At 37.7% G+C, this 19,742-nt stretch overlaps 1 protein-coding gene across 5 annotated transcripts in view; it reads right to left on the bottom strand.

Moving 5' to 3' along the window:
* Positions 1 to 9,135: 9,135 nt before the first annotated feature.
* Positions 9,136 to 19,742, bottom strand: part of CD86 (CD86 molecule) — a 67,402-nt gene continuing 56,795 nt past the window's right edge. For 4 of the 5 annotated variants that reach the window (XM_049628276.1, XM_049628275.1, XM_049628277.1 and 1 more), the window contains 2 exons: positions 13,131 to 13,176; positions 9,136 to 11,194 (listed from right to left, as the gene is read on the bottom strand). In XM_049628276.1, the coding sequence (XP_049484233.1) occupies positions 11,101 to 11,194; positions 13,131 to 13,176 (140 nt within the window). In that variant the 3' untranslated portion in view covers positions 9,136 to 11,100. The remainder of the gene's footprint in view (positions 11,195 to 13,130; positions 13,177 to 19,742) is intronic. The other variant, XM_049628273.1, reaches the window with a different exon arrangement.

Here is a 19,742-nt window from a genome sequence, read left to right as displayed (position 1 = left end):
ATGTGTGTGTGTATATATATAAATATAACGTTATATATATCCATTCATCTTTTGATGGATACCTGGGCTGCTTCTATAATTTGGCTATTGTAAATTGTAAATAATACTGCAATAAATACAGGTGTGAATACATCTTTTCAAATTAGAGTTTTCATTTTCTTTGGGTAAATACCCAGTATTGGAATTACTGGATCATATGTTAGTTCTATTTTTACTTTTTTGTGGAATTTGCATAGCATTTTCCATAGTGGCTGTACCAGTTTGCATTCCCACTAACAGTGTGTGAGGGTTCCTCTTTCTCTGCATCCTCAATTGGCCTCACTTTATCCTCACCAACACTTGTTTTTTGTGTTTTTTATTTTAACCATTGACAGGTGTGAGGTGGTATCTCATTGTGGTTTTGATTTGCATTTCCCTGATGATTAGCCATGTTGAGCATCTTTTCATGTGTCCATTGGCCATTTGTAGGTCTTTGGAGAAATGTCTGTTCATATCTTCTGCTCATTTTTTAACTGGATTATTTGTTTTTTGGGTGTTGAGTTATATATTTAAATAAACTTTATAAGGAGGTCTTGTGTACCCTTTACCCACTTTCCCCCAGTGGTAACATCTTGTATAGATGCAGTACAACAGTTAAAACTAGGAAATTGACATTGGTATGATCCACAGAGGTTATTTAGATTCACTAGTATTGTTTTATGTGCATTCATCTGTGTGCATGTGTATAGTTCTATGCAACTTTATCATGTGTATAAATTTATGTAAAAACTGTCATTCATGTAATAAGGAAATATTCCATTGCTACAAGGCTCCTTTGTGCTCTCCCTTTGCAGCTGTGTACCTCCTCCTTTCTCCACCACCCATAACCATGGCAACCACCAATCTGCTTTTTTGTCTTTATGATTTTGTTATTTAAAGAATGACGTATAAATGGAATCATATGGTATGTAATATCTTGGGACTGGCATTTTGTAGTTTGATTTACATTTTTCTGATGATAAGTGATGATTATTCTTTTCATGTGTCTGTTGGTCATCTGTATGCCTTCTTTGGAAAAATGTCTGTTCATATCATCTGCCCATTTTTAAATTGGATTGTTTGTTTTTTTGGTGTTGAGTTTAATACGTTTCATATTTGGATACTAACCCTTTATCGAATATGTCATTTGCAAATATCTTCTCCCATTCATTAGGTTCTTTAGTCTTGTTGATTGTTTCCTTCACTGTGCAGAGCTTTTTGTTTTGATGCTGTCCCAATAGTTTATTTTTGCTTTTGTTTCCCTTCCTTCAGGAGACATATCTAGAAAAATGTTGCTACAGTTGATGTCAGAAAAATTACTGCTTATGCTCGCTTCTAGAATTTTTATGGTTTCGGGTTTCATATTTAGGGTTTCATACTTAATCCATTTTTAGTTTATTTTTGTGTGGTGTAAGAAAGTGGTCCTGTTTCAGTCTTTTGCATGTACTTTTTCAGTTTTTCACCACCATTCTTGAAGAGACTTTGTCTCATTATATATTCTTGCCTCCTTTGTTGAAGATTAATTGACCATATAATTGTGGGTTTATTCAAAGACTTTGATTTATACTATTGTTTGTAGTCTACTAGCCTTGCCTGAATTATGTCACCTTTCTAACATCATTTAGGATTTCTTTTATCCCATTCTGATTGAGTGCAGAGAACTCTTGTGGTCTGTCTCTCCTAAAGCAGCTCCCCTAAGTTTCCCTTTTCCTGTCATTTGGATTTGCTTCTGTAGTGGAGTCTACTTAGACCTGCCCCTGATCTGATGAGCCCAGACACCAGGATCCAGCCTGGAAATGTAAGGAGGCTCTTCTAGCTTAGCAACTCAGAAATGCTAAACTTGCAGGGGCTAGTTGTGCCAGTTTTCTAACTGGTTTTCTTGCCTCTAATCCAAAACCATTCAAATACAAAACCATTCTCTGCATAATTGCCCTCTAAGACAGAGGTCTTCCAAAATCTGGACTGGGAGCCACTGGCCCTTGAGAGAACCCCTTTTTCTCTCAGCCTGACTGCATAGAATTTTATGTTATATTTAGTAAGGGCGGAGCTCTCTGCCATCTTGATGGAAAGGAGATATTATTGAGTCTGGAAATAATCTTGACAAAGATAAATATCTTAAAAAGATGACTTTGGCTTCAGCAGTAAGGATGGAAAATCCCATGCATATAAAGTGATTGCATGGATCATCTCGGTCCCTGGGTTGAGATGCTGAGAGAGGAACTTCTTCAAGTGAAGCTGATGTAGGAGGAGTTGCAGGAGCATTTCTGGCTTTCAGCAAGGTGTGGAGGGACTTCTGGGCTAAGTGTTACATGAAAGAATCCACACCCACTACTATTACTCCATCATGGCTTCCTGTTCCCATCCTCTCACTACTAATGCTCACTCACCACCCCCCAACCCCACCCTACTGAAACAAACTATATAATTGCTTATTTGCTGGATCCCTCCCCTCCTCCCCTTCTCCCTCTCTTTTCAACTGTATAATCCTCATATCTTTTGGATTGTGCTTGATTTCATGAAGCAGGTAGGTGTTATTAACCCTATTTTACACATAAGGAAACCTAGGATCAGAGAGCTCAAGTAATTTGCCCCAAGGTCGCATGCCAACTGTAGCAGTGCCAGGTCTATCTGACCCAAAGTCAACGCTCTTGCTACATTATAATCTGTTGATGCCCATTTCCCAGCCCTTCCAGCTAACAGGAAGCACAGAGGGCACCATGAGGTGGAAAGCAATGACCTGAAGGTCAGGAACCTGAGTTCTAGTGCTGACTTTCTTTGATGTTGGGTGAATCCCCTCCTCTCTGCCCTTGTTTGCCACCTCAAAGGGAAGGGCTCTACTGGATGGTTTCCACATTTCTCCCATTTCTAATCAACTGTTAGGAAAATTTAGTGAATATTTACTCTGTGTTCTCCATATTTTGGAAACCTAGGAGTTCAGAGTGTATAATCTCGGAAACAATGCTATACAATCTGATCACGGGAAAGGAAGCCACTTTGCCACATGCAATGAGTAGGAGGAAACTGATACTACTGCCAGAGTGGAGAGCTACTTTCTGCAATAAGTTCATGTATATTTTTAAAGGGCTTCTTTTCACAATAAGAGATTTAAAAAGTAATGAGCACTCTAATATTTGTTATGTTACACTTGTTTGTAAAAAAAAAAATACTACCTTGCTCTTGTGTGTATGTAAATAGGGAACAATGTAAATTGTGCCAGGATGAGAAAGGCTGGGGTGCTTAGTTTCCTCTGAAAACAGTATTAGTAGACAGCCTAGTCCCAAGACACAGCATCTGTGGTTCCCCAGCATTGGGATTCTGATTTAGACTTTACAGGTGTAGGGCCCTATGAATACCAAAATGTATTCCCCTTTCCTCATTCACTAAAGAAAATTTATTAATCACTGTAATCGAATGTGTAGCTTAATAAGAAATAATTTGAGAAGTGGGAAATCTTATGTGTTTTTTCATAAGAATGAAAACTACTGGTTCTTTCCTCTTCTCTGTTTCATTCATTATCTGTGACTTTTATCCTTAATGCTTGTTAAGTTACTCTTTGCAGATAAATATTTTCTTAGGAAATGTATAAGGAACAGACAAAAATAACTGCTCACAAAATTAGAAATGTTTTATTACATGTTGGCAAACTTGAAGGGTAGCACGGTTCAGAGATGTTGCTGTAAACAGACAATTTTCCTTTTCTATTCTACTTTAACCTTCCCACCACCTTACCCATCTCTGAGTGAGTTCATTTTCTGTTTCCACATCTCTCCAGACCCTGCTTCTTAATTCCTGTGGTATCTACCTCCACCTCCCATGAGGGCCAAGGAATGTTTGAGTTCTTTTAAGCTCTAAAAGTATATGATTCCATGAAATGAGAGGTTTTATTTAAGTTAATGAGGATGTTTACTAAAATTGAGGGGTAGGTACGGGACACACTTTTACCTCCTGTGTAGGGCCATGTGACTCTGTAATCCTGCTTCCTGTTGGCTGGGAAGATCTGGTCTGGTGTGACTGCTTTGAAATAATGGGTTCAGAAGGCTGAGATGGTTCAAGGGATGATTATCCTGGGTGGCCAGAGGCAGCTTTTTTAGGGAGTGAATCCAAGTCATACTTAGAGCGGGAAATTAAGATTTTAACCTGGGAGGAGAAGTTGATTGTCAGGTCTCAGTGGTATGGCAAGGTCAGGGGCAATTGGGTGATCAAAAGCCAAAGCTAGGATGGTTGGTAGAAGTTGGCATGTAGAACATGAAACTACCCAGACTAGGATGTTTAGGACTATAGCTGTGTATAACAAAATAACACTTGCTATTTGGTGGCTTGGATTTCCCCTAGGAAACCTGGAAGTCCTCTATATATTGGCCAATGGCCAGAATCGTGGTGCTTGGTAAGAAGGAAAGTTTTAAGATAGGAATGAATTACTGCTGGGAGGGGCATTCTGTGATCCAAGGATATGGTGTTACTGTGCAGCCTGGGTAGTTGTTAGGTGTGTGGTCCAACAGACATAGTGGTATTTGAGCCAGGTTTTAATGATGAACAAGAGTCCATTAGGGGCACTTGGGTGGCTCAGTTAAGTGTCTGACTCTTGATTTTGGCTAAGGTCATGAATTTACAGTTAGTGGGGTTCGAGCCCTGCATCGGAGCCTCTGACAGTGCAGAGCCTTCTTGGGATTCTCTCTTTCCCTTCCTCTCTGCCCCTCCCCCTCTCATGCTCTCTCTGTTTCTCTCAAAATAAACAAATAAACTTTAAAAAGTTAAAAAAAAAAAAGGGTCCAGTAAACAAAGACAGAGATGGGAAGAAATATTCCAGAGATACAGAATAGTGTAAATGGAAACAATCTGGATAATACAGGCTATATTTCAGAAATTATTAGTAGCTAAATCTGGCAGTTTCCAGATTTAGATTCCAAACCATGGTTTCCAATAAAAGAAGAGGGGAAAATAAGGTTGGTATAGTTGGGTTAGTTTCAAGTCACATTGTTGATGACTTTGGATGTTAGACTGGAGGCACTCAATGGTAGAGTCCTAGAATAGTGGAGTTCCAGGTACAATGATAGATTAAATACATACCTCTAATTTTATTACCTTCTAAAATTCCACTAAAACTAAAGAAAAATATTTTTTAACTTAAGTGGACAAATTTAAAAGTATAAGAATAGGAAAGGAGACAAGTTTGGAATCTGAAAAGTAGATGGTTGAGTGGTAACTAACTTAATAAGGCAGGACAGCCAAGTCTAACCTGTCAGTGCAGAAACCCAAGAAACAATCCAGTTTATACTCCAGAACCATCAAAAGCCTCAGGAACTGGTAGGACCAAGAACCAATTGAGGGGAAGTTTGAGGGAAAAGATAAGGGCCAAAATAAGGAAGACTGGGTAGAAGTTGTGTGATAGTTAGAGCTGCACTTTCCTTTCCCACTCCACACCACTGGGCAACTCCCCTCTCCCATCTTGGCAGAGGTCAGGAGTCTTGTTCTATGGAGAGGGTAAAGCAGAAAGTGTTTGAATTGGGAAATATCTCACACATTTGAGGATGGAGTTACCATACTGAAAACATAGATTACATAAATTTATTCATACTTAATAAAGCCTGCAGAGACCCCACCACTATCACATGTGCACATATTGCTTTTCTCTTTTCTCTCACGTGACTCCCAAAGTGCTGACAGCCAGACTTCCACCTTCCAAGCAAGATACAGGAAAACTACCAACTGAAGAGGAAAGATTTAAATATGGTTCCCCCATAAATGCCCATCCAGATCCCTTGACTATAATGGTAAAGTTAACAAGCCCACCCTTAGACTTAGATCCTCCAAACAAATTTTTAATTCCTTACTCTTAATCATGAACAGACATCACCATCAGACATCTGAGCAATCCTCCAACATGGATGATATAGACCAAAACCAAGAAATAAAAAGAAACAACTTGGAGGACACAGAGATAAGGGAGGAAAAATAAGACTTAAACAATAACCTATTACTGACATTTTCAGAGAGTCAAGAGATGATAATGCAACCATTAAGAACAGACTCCTTGCAAAAAGAAACATTCAGAGAATAGAAAAGAGCTTTTGGAAATTAAACATGATAGCAGAATACAGCAAAAAGGTTGAAAGTTATACTTGAGGAAATCTTTAAGAAATCAAACAAAAGACAAAAAGATGGAAAAGGAGAGAGAAAGATAAAATGGGAGGATCAGTCTAGGAGATCCAACATTGGAATCCATATCCTAGAATGAGAGATTAGTGAAATAGAAGGGAAAAAAATAATCAATGAAATAATTCAGGAAAATGTCTCTAGAGTGAAGGACATGCATTTCCAGATAGAAAAGGCCACCTCAGTGTAAATCACAGTAGATGAATGGGAATTTTATTACAAAATTTAAGAACACTGGATACAAAGAGAAGATCTTAAAAGCTTCCACATAAAAGGATAAGGAGTCAGAATTTCTATAGCTTTCTCAAGAACAACACTGAAAACTAGAGACAATGAAAATAACTTCTAATCTAAAATTCCATATCAAGCCAAGTGATTAATTAAGTGGGAGAGGAGAGGAGAATAGGGTAAAGACATTTTAGATACACAAAATATCATTAATTTCCTATATATCCTTTCTCAGAAAGCTACTGGTGGATATGTACCACCAAAGAGAGGGAGTAAATCCAGAAAGATAAAAAATGGGGGCACCTGGGTGGCTCAGTTGGTTAAGCACCTGACTCTTGATTTCGGCTCAGGTCATGATTTCACACCCGCATCAGGCTCTGCACTGACAGCATGGAGCCTGCTTGGGATCCTCTCTCTCCCTCTCTCTCTGCCCTTCCCCCATTCTTTCTCTCTCACTCTATCTCTCAAAATAAATATTAAAGAAGAGAAACAAAAAATGAAATGCAATAAATGGGAGATACATTTCAGGGTGACTGTTGTTCATCAGACCTAGGGTATAACTTGTTCAAACTGGAACAGGCTCAAAATTTGTGTCTAAAGATAGTGCAGGACTCCATATCTGTTAAGCATTTTTTTCTTCTGGAGTTAACAGGCAGATGTGGTAAAAGCCAATGGGATCTCACTTTTATTATAAGATCCACAGTAATGCTGGCATATGGGTGAGAGTGAAAGCCAATATAGTAATATGTTTTTAATATGAAGGATTATACTGAAGACAGGTGTCTCTCTTAATCATCTTAGCAAGGGTCTTATGTTTAGGCTGTTTGCTTAGGTGTAGAATAAAACCAAATCTGGGGTGCCTGGGTGGCTCGGCCGGTTGGTTGTCCAGCTCAGGTCATGATTTCACGGTCCGCGAGTTCAAGCCCTGCGTCAGGCACTGTGCTGACAGCTTGGAGCCCGGAGCCTGCTTCAGATTCTATGTCTCCCTCTCTCTCTGCCCCTCCCCCTCTCACACTCTGTCTCTCTCTCACTCTCAAAAATGAATAAACATTAAAAAAATTTTTTAAATAAAAAAATAAATGAATAAAACCAAATCTGCCTGAATAAGGGGAAAAATATGTACGCACACATGTGTGTATGTATGTATGTTTATATATATATATATATATATACTATATATACATATGTATATGTACACACACACGTGTGCACACACACTTATAAATAGGCATAGTGTGTCTATGGAAAGATACATAAGAACCTGGAGATCATAGTTGTCTCTGTGTGGCTAGGGAAAAGAAATGTGAGGAGACCTTTTCTTCACTATTTATCTCCTTGTTTCTTTTAATGTTTTGGACAGAATGCAGGGTAAGAGAGACAACAGACTGGGATCAGTAGAGATTGTCATGTTCTTGAATTGAGGAAATAAGGGCCTGAATGAGAAAAGAAGGGGTGGGTGCTGTGATAACCAAATGTGGCAGGAAGGTGGGGTGGCAGTAGGTACTGAGGGAGAGGCTGGAGGGCAGTGGTCAGAGATGACTCTTTGCTTTCTAGCCCAGGTTAACAAATCTGAGAACACCGTGAGAACACTGAGGAGGGTGGATTACAAAAGAATAAGTGGCAGGGGTAGAGGTGGAGGAGTTGGAGGCAGAAGTTGTAGTTCGCTTTCCTTCTGACCCAAAACTCATTTTTGCTGGTCATATCATGTGTCTTATCATCCACAGCTTCTGGTCTTGTGAGATGATGGAGTGGCTTCTGGAAATCTCAGTGATGCATCCTTGGGAGGCACCACCTCAGAGGGTTGAGGGAGTGTAGTGCAAAATGTGCTGTAGGCACTCAACCAACCAAAATGGTATTTCTTCTATGGCTGAGAAGCAAAGGGGCAGAGGGGCTGATGCTTTGCAAAACTTCCCCCAGCTCTGTCACTTACTAATTTAGTGACCTTGGGTTAATTACTTTGACCACTCTATGTCTAAGTTTCTTCATCAACAGAATGGTCATTATATCCCGATACCTCACAGGGTCATTGTGAGGAATAAATGAGATAATGAGTTTAAAAGTTTAGAAGAGTGCCTGGTACAAGGTAAATACCCGTAATGTTAACTAGTAGTGTTATACTTAATGACATCTTTTAACTGTTCTTGGCTTTTCTTCCCCCAGACTTGGAACACAGAAAATCTGGAGAATTTAATATACAGAGGAAGGATGTTTTCACCAGAGGCACATTAATGTTTCATTCAGTCTTTGAACAAATAGTTTTGAGGTACTCTTAGGTGCCTAGGATTCATTGGTAAAGAAATTAGACACATTGCTGCCCTCACAGAACCTAGAGGTTTTTTTCCCAGAATTTCCTTGGGTCTTCTCACATGTAGCAATATATACTAAGTGCATGCTATATGCTAAGTGAATATACATATATGTGTGTGTATGCATTTATTCATTTTTAGTTGAGATATAATAGACATATAACATTGTACCAATTTTAGATGTACAACATAATGGTTTGATATATGTATAGATTGTGAAATGATTGCCACAATAAGTTTTGTTAACATCCATCACTACATATAGTTACAAACTTTTTTTCTTGCAGTGAGAACTTTTAAGATTTACTTTCTTAGCAACTTTACAAATATACAATACAGTTATATGCATTTATTTTATAATCAGGGTATTTTAAGGAATATTTTACATTAAGATTTTGTTTAATGTATATATGAGCACATAATTTAAAATTACAGAATATAAAAGTTACAAACTGAAAACCAAGTATCCCTTCCCTAACTCCAAACTTCCCCGTTGTCCTCAGAAAGAACCTCCCTTACTTGATTTTTTATGTCTCATGACTGAGATAAACATATAGAATCATATAAGCCCCCTTTTCTTATACAATGGTTGGGGAAAGGGGAAGAGGAGGGTTTGGGATGAGTCAGAGGCCATTAGCCAGGGTGACTGGAGAATGAGGCTTCCATAGAGACATTAAGAGGGAGAAAGTACATTAGGAAGACAGAGGAAGTAATATCAGACTACAAAGGTTAAGTAGTACCATTGAAGTAGAAGCAGAAAATGGAGACTTTTAAATCAATTTAAGAAAAATTTATTAAGAACTCACTATACGAAACATGTTAGAAACTAACAAGATGCTTATGGCCTAATGAAGCAAATGCAGGGAAGAACACACAAATGGTAATATTACAAGGACAAGCATGGCTAGTACAGCTGTCTACAACCTTCTAGATTCCTTTATGTAGAATAAGAAGAAATATTTCTGTGGGTTGGGCCTCCCAAAGTTCTCTCTTGGTTTGGACTGAGGCTGCCTCGTCCCTTAGTGATGCTGCTTTAGAGCCAGGGTCATCTGACTCATCTCTACTGGGCTAGTATAGTCCTCTCGTGTACCCAGTTTCCCCATCATTTATAATGACATATAGACAGTCCTCAGATATAAATTTGCCAGCCCTGCTCTTGGCCAGCTGATCTCTCCCTAGGGCACCTGCCAGCTAAGTTGGCCTCTAGATTATTTACATCTTGGTCCTCCTGATTCCACTCTAGCTCTTTGTGTCTCAGAAGTAAGTTGAAAGAGTCCTAAGCTTCCTTCCATTTATCCCATTATCAAGATGATAGATAGCTCTTCCTCCCCAGCTCTGCCTGCAGCCAGATGAAACATCACAATAACTTGATTATTATCCAAACTTCTCACCAACCACCATGGAAGCTGCTGTCTGTTTTAAGTCCTTTTGGACAGACTGTCCACCTGTTGCTAATCCCAAGGTTTGTCAGAGGACTGGACAGACAGGACATTCATGTGCATCTCTGTTGTCAAGATCTTTCATTTTTTTTCTCTTTTGAGTGTTGTGATCTCTCAGTTGGCTCTTGCATAGTTGCCCTGGACCATCATCTCAGTCATTTCTTTCAAGAAGAGAAGTAGGTTCACAACGCGCAGTGCTTGACCCAGTGTTCTCTGCTAAGGCTTATCTATAGCTTGTTCCGCAGGCGGATCCTTCTCAGGTTAGCAAGGGCCCAGATAGAAGTGGATCCAGGATCCAGAGCTGATTCCATCTTCATTGTTCTTAATTTTCCAAATTTTGAGTTGGTCTGCTCATCATTGTCAGCACGCCAAGCCACCATTTTCCTACTGATCTTCACAGAGGGACAAGAGCTCCTCAGCAGTGATTTTCTCAGGGCATAGTAATTACATTATTATAGTACACATCTCTTTATGTTTCAAGATATTAATAGCAATACTATAAAAGCCATAAAATATATAACTCCCACACGACTGAAGAGGTAGTTATTCAGTCACAAATATACAAGATAGAATGAGGCACTACCTTAGAATTATCATAGATAAAAGCCATTATTCCAGTAATTGGGAGTTCTACATAAAACACAATTTATAAAATTAAGAAAAGAAGGCTGAATGTGAAACAGGAGGTGTTAGTCTTAAACATTATTCCTGAGCCAGGAGCCAGTCAGGTGAGCTTGGCACACAAATTTGCTCTGAAATGAAAAGAAGCAGTTAAGGTCTGCTCCTGAGGTAGGGAGCAGAGCTGGCATTACAGAGTGGCTTTCTCAGATGGAGTCCTGGAACCTCCACTATTATTAATGGTAATAATAATATTAATAGACAAGGAAAAGGTAAGCCCAAAACTTGAAGTGAAAGGCATATAAACAATGGACAGTTATATGGACTTTATTCTTTAATTAAAAATGTGTAGTACTTTTGTCGCCTGAGGCTGTCTTCAAAATGTTAACACACTGGGCTTCATCAGATCTCTCAGGTACATGGTATGGTACTCTGGAAAAACAGGAAGAAAAAAAACTGGGTGAGATTTCACAATACAGCCATTTTATTTTTCTAGATTTCAATGACAGGGTGAAACATAGGGGGCCACTGCAATAGCAATAAGGAGAAACAAACCATTGAAGAGAGAGAAGGGGATGTGCTGTTCATGCTTCCTTCAATTAACTACCCTTTATTTTAGTCTGGGCCTGCCCCTGCCATGTGTTGATTCCTTGCTGCCTTCTCTCTGTAGGCTCTTCTGGCTATTTCTGAACTGGGTCTGTGAGGACAGGCAACATCTCAGCACCTGGGCTCATCATCCAGGATTCCTAGATTCACAGCAGCTTATGCATTAGGTCAATGCTGAGCACTCTGGGGGCTGTGCATCCTGGGGTTATGACTGTATCTTTGTGACCAGGTGTTTGACTTAGGATTGCTTTGACCCTATGACTGTGTGGCCAGAGCCTTGATATTCTTGAGAGCCCTGTTTCTCAGGGAGGATGGAGTACAAATAATCTGATTTCATCATGTTGTGAAAGAACTGATCACCAGGAATCCTTATGCATTCTTCATGCATACATTCATTCTGTCAACAAATATTTGCTACAATAGCCAAGATATGGAAACCTAAGTGTCCACTGATAGATGAATGGATAAAGAAATTGTGGTAATGTACATACAATGGGATATGATTCAGCCATAAAAATGAATGAGTATTTTGCCATTTGTGACAACATGGATGGACTGTTTTTGTTTTTAGTTTGAATAAATTGAATTTAAAAACAACTGAAAACTTGAACTCTTAATAAAAAAGCACTTCATCATATTTTGTCTACTTTAGCCCCTAGTATGTGGACAAAAGATAATATAAAGAAAAGGATATACACATTTCCCCTGTGTCATATTTAGGATTGCTTATTTAGATTTGATTACGTAAAAAATCTAGAAAGAAAGCAAATAAATGAAAAAATAAAAATCAAACAACTTATAATACTGCTCAGCTGAAAGCAAATGTAAGAGAAACTAAGCCCTGATGAATAGCATTTACTTTTCCATGAAACTCTTTTTCAACATGTTATATATTTACCAAATCACTACCATGTAAATGTTATGAATACATCCCATTATCTGTAAATCGGTAGATGCCATGAAAATTATAACTATAGAAAATTGTTAGTATTATAAAAAGGCTACTTTCTATGAATTAAAAAATATCTGCTACTATAGTTTCATAATAGAAAAAAATTATTGAGCACCTACTATATGGCAGGCACTGAGCTGGGTGCTAGCAGCACAATGATAAGCTTAACTGTTATGGTCTGTACCCTCCATAAGTGTGTACTTCACAGACGTTAATAATGTAACTGCACAAAAATGTAAGTATTGCCCGGTGTTATGAAGATAAAGCATAGGGATCCATATGATTCTATAACAGGTTAGCATAATCTAGTTTAAGAATGGGTTTTTTAGAAGTGCAGCTCGAACCAAGATGTGAAGAATGAGTAAAGAAGTGGCAGAAGAACATTCCAAGTAGACGGCACAGCAGATGCAAAGACACTGAAGTTACAGGGAACATGTTATCTCTCCTCACTTATTTATTCATTCCATACATGTAGGATTCCCACTAGTCCAGGCATCGTGATAGGTACCGAGGTTACCATGTGAATCGTATACAGCACACACACACCACACAGACCACCTTTGGTGTTAATTTTTTACTTTACCATGACTGAGCTTGCCATGTCCCTTGAGCATTGTGTACTGGACATCCTGCCATCCATTTATAGCTAGAACATTTCCTTCCAGATCCTGACTAGTCTCATTTTCCTTTCTTTCTTCATTCGTGCATGTTTGCTAAGGGCGCAGCATGCCTCAGATTCAACTGATGGTCAAGTTATAAATTCTCTGGAGATGGTACCTCTTTCAGCAATGTTGTAAGGTCAAGACTCACCTTTCGTTGGTCTGTTTGCTCTCTTTTCTCTCCCCTTTGATGGTTTCTGAAAGAGACCAAAACAACTTTAGAAAATGTATTGCCTTATAGACACTAAACGAGGGAAAGTTTGAAGAGAATCCAGTCCTAGGACTCAAAGAGAAATCATGTGCCCATACACGTGGAAAAGATGGTTACTTGATGCAATTTCAGGGGGACTGAGAAGGCGTTTTTTTGCATCCAAAAAGCAAATGCTTTCCTTTATTCACTGTGTCTTAAGTTCTAATATTGGAAATAGACTTTTCACATATAGCTCTACTCTTTACTAAAATAAAAATACTACTGGGAGGGGTAACACATTTAGTTTTAGCAATCATTTAGTGATTGGAAAAGTTTTCAATCCTTTTCTGAAAGTAAAGGTTTAGAAGAAGGAATAAAAGGAAATCCTGGATATGTTGATGCCTAAATGGTTGAGTCAGCTGGCACTACCCAATATTATACAATGTGGCACGGATGGGCCTAAATGGGAAATCTCTAGCTGGCTAGATCTCCCAAAGCCTGAGTTGCTACTGATATGGGCTTACCACTGATGCAACTTGGAGTATGAATTCCTTTAGGCTAACTGTTGTGATAGTGCTTTTGTCTCACTCAGAATCTTGCAACAGGGATTGTTAACCTGGATGTCCATAGAGAACTTTAGGGAGTAAAACAATACCCTTGATGGGTTTTAACACTTCCTAGCATTGGCAGTTCTGGTGTGTGTGTGTGTGTGTGTGTGTGTGTGTGTGTTTAAAGATAATCAGCTTTATTGGGGGTTAATTAATATACAACAAAATCCAGTGATTGTCTGTATAGATTTTTATGAGTTTAGCAAATGTATGCAGTCAAGTAACTACCACCATAACCAAGATATAGAACATTTATATAAGCCCCAGTAGTTCCCTCCTGCCCCTTTTCAGTCAATATTTTCCCCTATCCCATCCTCTGATAACCACTGATCTGGCTAATGTCACAATAGTTTTGCTTTTTTAAAATTTCATAATTCCAAACGATCATAAGTGTGTGGTCGTGTGGTCTTTTTGTGCCTGGTCTCTTTCTCCTAGCATACTTCTTTTGAATTTATACATGTTGTTGCATGTTACTAGTAGTCTGTTCCTTTCTATAGCTCAGCAGTATTTCACTGTATGAATATACCACCATTTGTTTATCCATTTACCAACTGATGGAAATTTAGGATACCAGACTTTCAGTATTTCAGCTGCTGTGGACATTTGTGTATGTATCTTTGTGTAGACATATGTTTTTATTTCTCACGGGTAAATATCTAAGATTTCTGGGTTGTGTAGCAGTGCATGAGAGTTTCAATTGCTTCACATCCTCTCCAGCCCTTGATATTTACCAGTACCTTTAATTTTAGCCATGTTAGTGAGTGTGTAGTGGTATCTCATTATAGCTTTAATTTGTATTTCCTTAATGACTAATGATGTTGTGACTGTCTGACTGTGCTCATTGTCTATTTGTATATTTTCTTCTATGAAGTATGTGTTCAAGTCTTTTGCTCCTAGCCTTTTGTTAAATGGATTGTCTTCTTTACTAGGTAGTAATTTATAATTATACATTCTGGATATATAGTATATAAGTTCTTTTCAGATATGTATTTGGAAACATTTTCTCCCAGTCTGTGGCTTGACTTTTAATTTTTTTAACAAAGTCAAAAGGGCAAAAGTTTTTTAATTTTGATGAAGTCCAGTTTATCAATTTCTACTTTATTTATTTATTTATTTATTTATTTATTTTTGAGAGACAGAGCACAAGTGGGGGAGGGGAAGAGAGAGAGAGGGAGACACAGAATCCGAAGCAGGCTCCAGGCTCTGAGCTGTCAGGACAGAGCCCGACGTGGGACTTGAACTCACAAATCATGAGATCATGACCTGAGCCGAAGTCAGACGCTTAACTGACAGATCCACCCAGGCGCCCCCAATTTTTACTTTGTGCTTACTGTATCCTATCTAAGATTTGCCTAACCTAAGATCAAAAAGATTTTCTCTGATTTTTAAAAATCTCTTAATTTTAGCTCTTATTTTTAGGTCTATGATCCATTGCAAGTTATGTTGTGTGTGTCAAGGTTCATATTTTTCCATGTGGGTATCTAATTGTCCCAAAACCATTGTTGAAAAGACTATCCTTTTCTGCATGGAATTACCTTAGCTCCTTTGTCCAAATCAGTTGACCGTATGAGTTTACCTTTTGATTATCCCTCTTGTTTCATTGGTTGGTATGTCTGTGCTTTCACTAATACCACACTGTCTTGATTACTATAGCTATATAGCAAATCTTGAAATAAGGTAGTTTAAGTCGTCCATTTTTATCTTGTTTTTTAGAATTGTTTGGCAATTGTATGTCTTTCACACTTCCACATAACTTTAAAATTAGCTTTTTAATTTCCACTAAACAGCCTGCCAGTATTTTGATTGGTATCTCATTGAATCCACAGATCACTTTGGGCCAAACTGATATCCTAATATCTACTCTTCTGATCCATGACATGGCATATTTCTCCAATTATTTAGGCCTACTTTAATTTAGTCAGTAGTAATATTTTTCAGTTTTTGGTGTACAGGTCTTGTACTTATTTTTAAAAATTTACTCCTAACCTTTTAATATTATTTGATGCTACTGTAAATGGTATTTAAAATTTTTTTCAGTGTCCAACTTGTTTGTTGTTAGTATGTAGAAATACAACTGATTTTGATTTTGTGTATTGACTTCGTATCTTGAGACAGCTACACACAATTAGTTCTAATAGCGTTTTATGGATGCCTTGGGCTTTTCTATAAACATGATCATGCTATTTTTGAAAAAAAGACAGTTTTTCTTCTTCCTTTCAACACGTGTGCCTTTTCTTTCTTTTTCTAGATTTTTGCACTGGCTAGGACCTCCAAGAAAATTTTGAATAAATATAATACATTCAAATGTGGTATCTTTTCCTCATTCCTGATCTTATGGAGAAAACAGTCTTTTATCATTAAATATGATGTTAACTGAAGGTTTTGGTATATGTCCTTTGTCAGGCTGAGGAAGTTCCTCTATATTCCTACTTTTATGAGAGTTTTTCTTTCTTTTTGAAAATTATGAATGAGTATTAATTTTGCCAAATTCTTATCTGTATCCACTGACATGATTACATGGCTTTTCTTTTTGGTTTGCCAATATGGTGAATTTTATTGCTTGATTTTTTTTATATTGAGCCTATCTTATATTCCTGGAATAAACCCCACTTGATCATGATGTATCATACTTTTAATATATTGCTAGACTTTAGTTGGTAATTTTGTAAAGCATTTGGCCATTTATGTTCCCAAGGCATATGTGTAGTTTTCTTTCCTTATCAGAGCAGTCTGGAAACTGACTTTAAGTAGTAGTTTGGGGGCAATCATACAGCTCATCTCATCTTTTCCCTTCTTTCAGGGATTACAATTTTCTAGAGCTTGTTGTCCAAAGTCTGAAAACAGTTGTTTCATATTTTGTCTGATTTCCAGTTTACTGTATGAGGGAAATTCCTGTAGCAGTTCATCCTACATGGGAGGAAGAAGTTTATATCTTCTATATAATTTTAAAAATTTAATAAATTAAAAAAATTTTTAATTTTTATAACTCAGTCATATTTCCTTACATCTTCTTATAATCATGCACTGAGATGCCCTTTGAAGCCACAGTTAAGTATGATATTTGTACTCTATGGCAGTTCTTCAGATATTTGAAGGGAACACCTTTCCCATTCCCAAAGCTTCCTTTCTGGCTAAGCATCCTCAGTTACTTGAACTATTTCTTATTTGACTGAACTTCTAGACACTTTATATATCTGGCTAGGTTTTGTTTTTGTCAAGGTTCCTTTTTTAAAAATAATGCTTATAGCTGAATACAGTTTTTCAGATGTCTGTGGGCCAACATAGAATATTTATATTGTCTTTTCATACCCATGACAAAATCATCACCATTTAAAAAAAAAAAAAAGCTTCTATTTTAAAATAAAAGCAGACAACAAAAAAGCAGATTCTAATCTTGTGTATTTGATTACAAATTTAGCATTCTGAAGGCCAGATGTAATGATATCACCAACTTTCAGTTTTTAAGTCTTGTGAAGGTTTCTGTCTAAATAGTGGTTAAAATTATTTATTTCAGAAAAGACACTTGCCCTTTAAGAAATCATTCCTGAAAGAGCTGAGACTCTTCCAGGTTTGGTGGAGTGAGGCAAACTGTAAAAACTGTTGGTTGCTAGGGCTCTATTACATACAGATTTCAGTCACACAAGACCCAAATGAGGAAGTAAAACTTCAGGAGGAGCTATTTTTAGTCTCTCTCCCCAATGGGTAAGCTGATAGGGTAACTTCTGATTGGGAAAAGACAGTAATTCAAGGTTACAATTTCTCATGCCTAATCTGCTTTGTTTGACAAATCAAAAAAGAGAAGAGAGATTAGAAACCAGCTAGAAGAACTGTGGCATTTCCCTTTTATTCATTTAACAGCCTGAACAGAGTAAATCTGGACGGTTGGGGCATAGAAAAAGTATAATTACCGAACAAACACTGGAAAAGACTTCTGATGCCAAATTATTTAGCTAGAGGCTGTCTCCTCTAAGAAACAGATTAATATTGGATTAGGAGGAAGCTCCATTTTTGGAGAAATTCCTACTGGTTATCAGTAAGTTGTGTCTCTGTGGATGGATCATGACTGCTTCCACGTCTATTTGTCAGCAGAATTTAGTTCCTTGTGGTTTTATGACTGAGATCTCCATTTCCTTGCTGGCTTTCAGCTGAGGGCCAGTTGCAGATTCTAGAGGCCACCCACATTCCTTGCGTCACGGCCCCTTCTCCATCTTCAAAGCTAGCAATGATGTGTTAAGTCTGTCTCAACCTTTGGATTTCTCCTTCTTACATCTCATCCCTCTAACCCAGCCTGGGAAAGATGCTCTGACTCATGTGATTAAATTGGGCCCACCTGGGTAATTCAGGATTATCTCACCATCTTAAAGTCAGTACCTTAGTTACATATACAAAGTCCCTTTTGCCATGTGAGATAACATAATAGGTTCTGTGAATAGTATGTGGACATCTTTTTGGGGACATTGTTTAGTCTATCATATAGGCAGTGCCAGAGGTATCCACAAAGCAAAGTGCAGACATTGCTGAACTACAGAAGCCAAATTTACAAACACATCTACATAGCATGGTTACTTGGAACATGTCCTCCTCCAGTGATATCAAGACTCTTCTCTTTGACCAAACTCACTAGCACAGGTGATTGTCTGATCAAACTTTCCCTAGAAATATTCTTTATCACATTCTTGGGAGGAAGAGGTCATATATATGCTATGTTCTCTTGTTATTTTCTGCCTTTTATCATTCATAGCTCAGTTTGACTATTTCATATGCATACACACAGCTTCTTTTTTTCTTTTCATATTTTTATTTAAATTCTAGTTAGTTAACATACAGTGTAAAACTGGTTTTAGGAGTAGAATTCAATGATTCATCACTTACATACAAACCCAGTGCTCATCATAACAAGTACCCTCCTTATACCCATCACCCATCTAGCTCATCCCCCACTCATCTCTCTCCATTAGCCTCATTGTCAACAATAGCCAAGCTATGGAGAGAGCCCAAATGTCCAAAATGATGAATGGATAAAGAAGATGTGGTGAAATATTACTCAGCCATCAAAAAGAAGGAAATCTTGTCATTTGAAATACAAAGCTTCTTGAACCCCCTTTCAACTTCTTTCATGTATACACACACATCCTCTTTAACTCTATAGTCCATTCTCCTGAATTTTTCTGATTTCCTCTTGGGGGAAGAAACATTCTTACTCTCCTTTTCTCCATTTCTTCTTTGTTTCATTTGTGAGCTAATCATTCCAAAGTAAAAGAAAATTTAGGAAACAGCTTATTTTCAAGCTGAAGCCTGCTTCTGCACATTTAGCTAATTCTAAATGGCAATGAGATTGAAAGAAAAAGCTCAAAATTGTCACCTTGAGAAGTCAAAGCTTTGATAACCACGATATATCTCTACATCTGACCCTGTGTTCTGAATTTTACACTTTCATATCATAGAAATCTATTATTATATCAGCACACTACATACTTTGGTGGTTTGAATGACTTTACCATAGGCTTAGTATTCATTTATTGAAATTGGATAATCAGTCCCCAATTTCCTGTGTTGTTTTGTTTTAATATAGCAGGATGATGGGTTGTCCGGGTGGCTCAGTCAGTTGAGTGTCAGACTCTTGGTTACCACTCAGGTCATGATGTCACAGTTTGCGGGATTGAGCCCTGCATCAGGCTCCCTGCTGACAGTGCAGAGCCTGCTTGGGATTCTCTCTCCTTCTCTCTCTCTGCCATTCCCCAGCTCATGTTCTCCCTCTTGTTCTCTCTCAAAATAAATGAATAAACTTAAAAAAATATACATAATAGGATGCAATGAATGACTGCTAATGTTATCCATCTATTTTCTAGTGGATCTTATAATCAGTACACTGACTGAGCCAGCCAGGTGACCCAAAATTTTATTTATTTATTTATTAAAGTTTATTTATTTATGTATTTATTTATTTATGTATTTATTTATTTAT

The sequence above is a fragment of the Panthera uncia genome, chromosome C2, assembly GCF_023721935.1.
Source record: "Panthera uncia isolate 11264 chromosome C2, Puncia_PCG_1.0, whole genome shotgun sequence".
In the NCBI taxonomy this organism is placed as follows: Eukaryota; Metazoa; Chordata; class Mammalia; order Carnivora; family Felidae; genus Panthera; species Panthera uncia.
The sequence above is the reverse complement of the archived record's forward strand: the minus strand, read 5'-3'. Positions and strand labels throughout refer to the sequence as shown.